The sequence below is a fragment of the Monoraphidium neglectum genome (assembly GCF_000611645.1).
Source record: "Monoraphidium neglectum strain SAG 48.87 unplaced genomic scaffold scaffold03742, whole genome shotgun sequence".
NCBI lineage: Eukaryota > Viridiplantae > Chlorophyta > Chlorophyceae > Sphaeropleales > Selenastraceae > Monoraphidium > Monoraphidium neglectum.
The window spans coordinates 64-1,902 of NW_014009887.1; the positions used below are offsets into that span (position 1 = coordinate 64).

Consider the following 1,839-nt stretch of genomic DNA (forward strand, 5'->3'; position numbering starts at 1 on the left):
TCTCGCCGCAGGGGTGGGGGCCGGAGCCCCTTGAAGACCCAGGTAGGGAGGGGTCCGCGCGGCTCAGAAGCGCCAAACAAAACTTCCAGCAGGAGGTTTTGCGCCGCAATGCTCGCGCCGTGAGCAGGGCTAGGTTGAGGCCCTGCGTTGGCTCCATGTGCTGCAGGCCGCAACGACACCCCAGGCAACTGCCCCCAACACCTCCAAACCACCACCCAAAACCCCAGACCCTGGCCGCCTGCGCATCACTGTGGACGAGGACGCCATCAGATCAGAGGAGCGCCTGCTGGCGGGCAGCCAGCTGTCGCGCCACATCAGCGACATCGTCTGCGGGCACGAGCTGTCGCGGCGGTGCGTTTAAAATTTGGATCAGATGCCTGGCCGTCATCTGGTGTGCACCAAAGCCAGTGGCAGCACCCCTGCTGAATCGCCCGCCCTTCCTCCTCAGGGCCCCCCCCCCACGCGCCGCCCACCTTGAAGCCCACGCCCCCACACGCCACATCTGTCAATCCCACTCCCGCCCGCCTGTCCGCCCGCCCGCCCACTCGCCTGCAGGCTGCGGGCCAGCCACAGCCGCTTCTCTAGTGGCGGCAGCCCCAGCGTCTCCTATAGAACAGTCACCCGCACCCAAACCTTTGGCCGCGGCGGAGGCGGCGGCGGCAGCTTTGCAGCTCGACGCACGTTTGGGGAGAGTGGCGCATTTGCAGGCGACGCCGGCGGCTGGCCTGGGGAGCCGCACGGGCCGCACGTGGGCAGCGCGAGCGCCTGGCCGCAGCACGGGGCGGAGGCTGCTGCCGCCTTGGGGGTGGACCGGACTGGGCCAGGTCAGGAGTGGCTGCAGGGGAGCCGCAGCCCCGGGACTCCCCCTAGGGGCGGCTGCCCGGCGCCGCCGTCCGGCGGCGCCACCGGGCCCGCGGCGGCGGTGGACGCCTCCTCAGCATCGCCGCCGCCGCGGGGCGGGCAGGCGCAGGGGGCGAGCGGGCGCGCCACCGGCTCAGATGCGGAGGGCGGATGGGCCGTGGGGCCGATGAGGGCGGGCATGCGGTCACCACGGGTGCCGGCCTGACGCGGCGCCAGCCGCGCCGCTGTGCGAGTTGTGTGTTTGCAGCCGCACTGCTGTTGCGCTCTTCAAACCTCTGCAAGTCTGCTGGTGTCGTCATCGCGTACATCGGTGCGTGCCACCATCCCGGCGACCCACCGCGTTTCTGCCCGGTGTGTGCGCTGCCCGCTGCAGGGCAGGGCATGGCAGTAGAGGAGCACCGGGGTAAGGGCGTGTGCTGGCAAGCAGCAGTGCTCCCGTACCTTCTGGAGGCAACTATCACATGTCCGTGTGCTTTCGCTCCCCAGGAGTCAAGCTTGGCAACATATAATTATATGCTGCATTGGAGGTGCACTGTACACGGCAACGGGGTGGTGGGTGCGCGGTTGGGACGGCATAAGCGGCAGAGGCGCCAACAGACCGTCAGCAGGCCTCTTCCCTTTCAAGGCTGAGACAGAATCGGTTGTCCCCAGCCTTGATTGAACCCTGCGCCTTAATCCGTGATGCCCAGCCGTGAGCTCTCCAATTTAACCCAGAGATGGTCATCAACAGCCGTGCTGGATGGTGGTCATCGACAGCCCTCAACCTCAACCCGAGCTTGGAATCTGTACATCCGCAGCTGCGCCTGTCTTACTTTTTTGGCTGAAAGAATCCTTTGGCCACCCATGTTGAACAGCAGCGTGATTTGGAAAAGTGATAAAGCCAAGCGGGCTTGTTCTGAGGGGAGCTGAGGAGCAGGTAGTTTACACTGTGCGGATCACATGAGGCCCGCGCAACCATCTCGTGTCGTGCGACTCAGG

The 1,839-nt window shown here is 66.3% G+C and overlaps 1 protein-coding gene across 1 annotated transcript; it reads left to right on the top strand.

Moving 5' to 3' along the window:
• Positions 1–555: 555 nt before the first annotated feature.
• Positions 556–1,066, top strand: MNEG_13299 (hypothetical protein; the record flags this gene model as incomplete). Its single annotated transcript, XM_014038229.1, has 1 exon — positions 556–1,066. A coding segment is annotated over one exon (511 nt), but the record flags the coding sequence as incomplete, so codon positions are not given.
• Between the last annotated feature and the right edge of the window lie 773 nt (positions 1,067–1,839).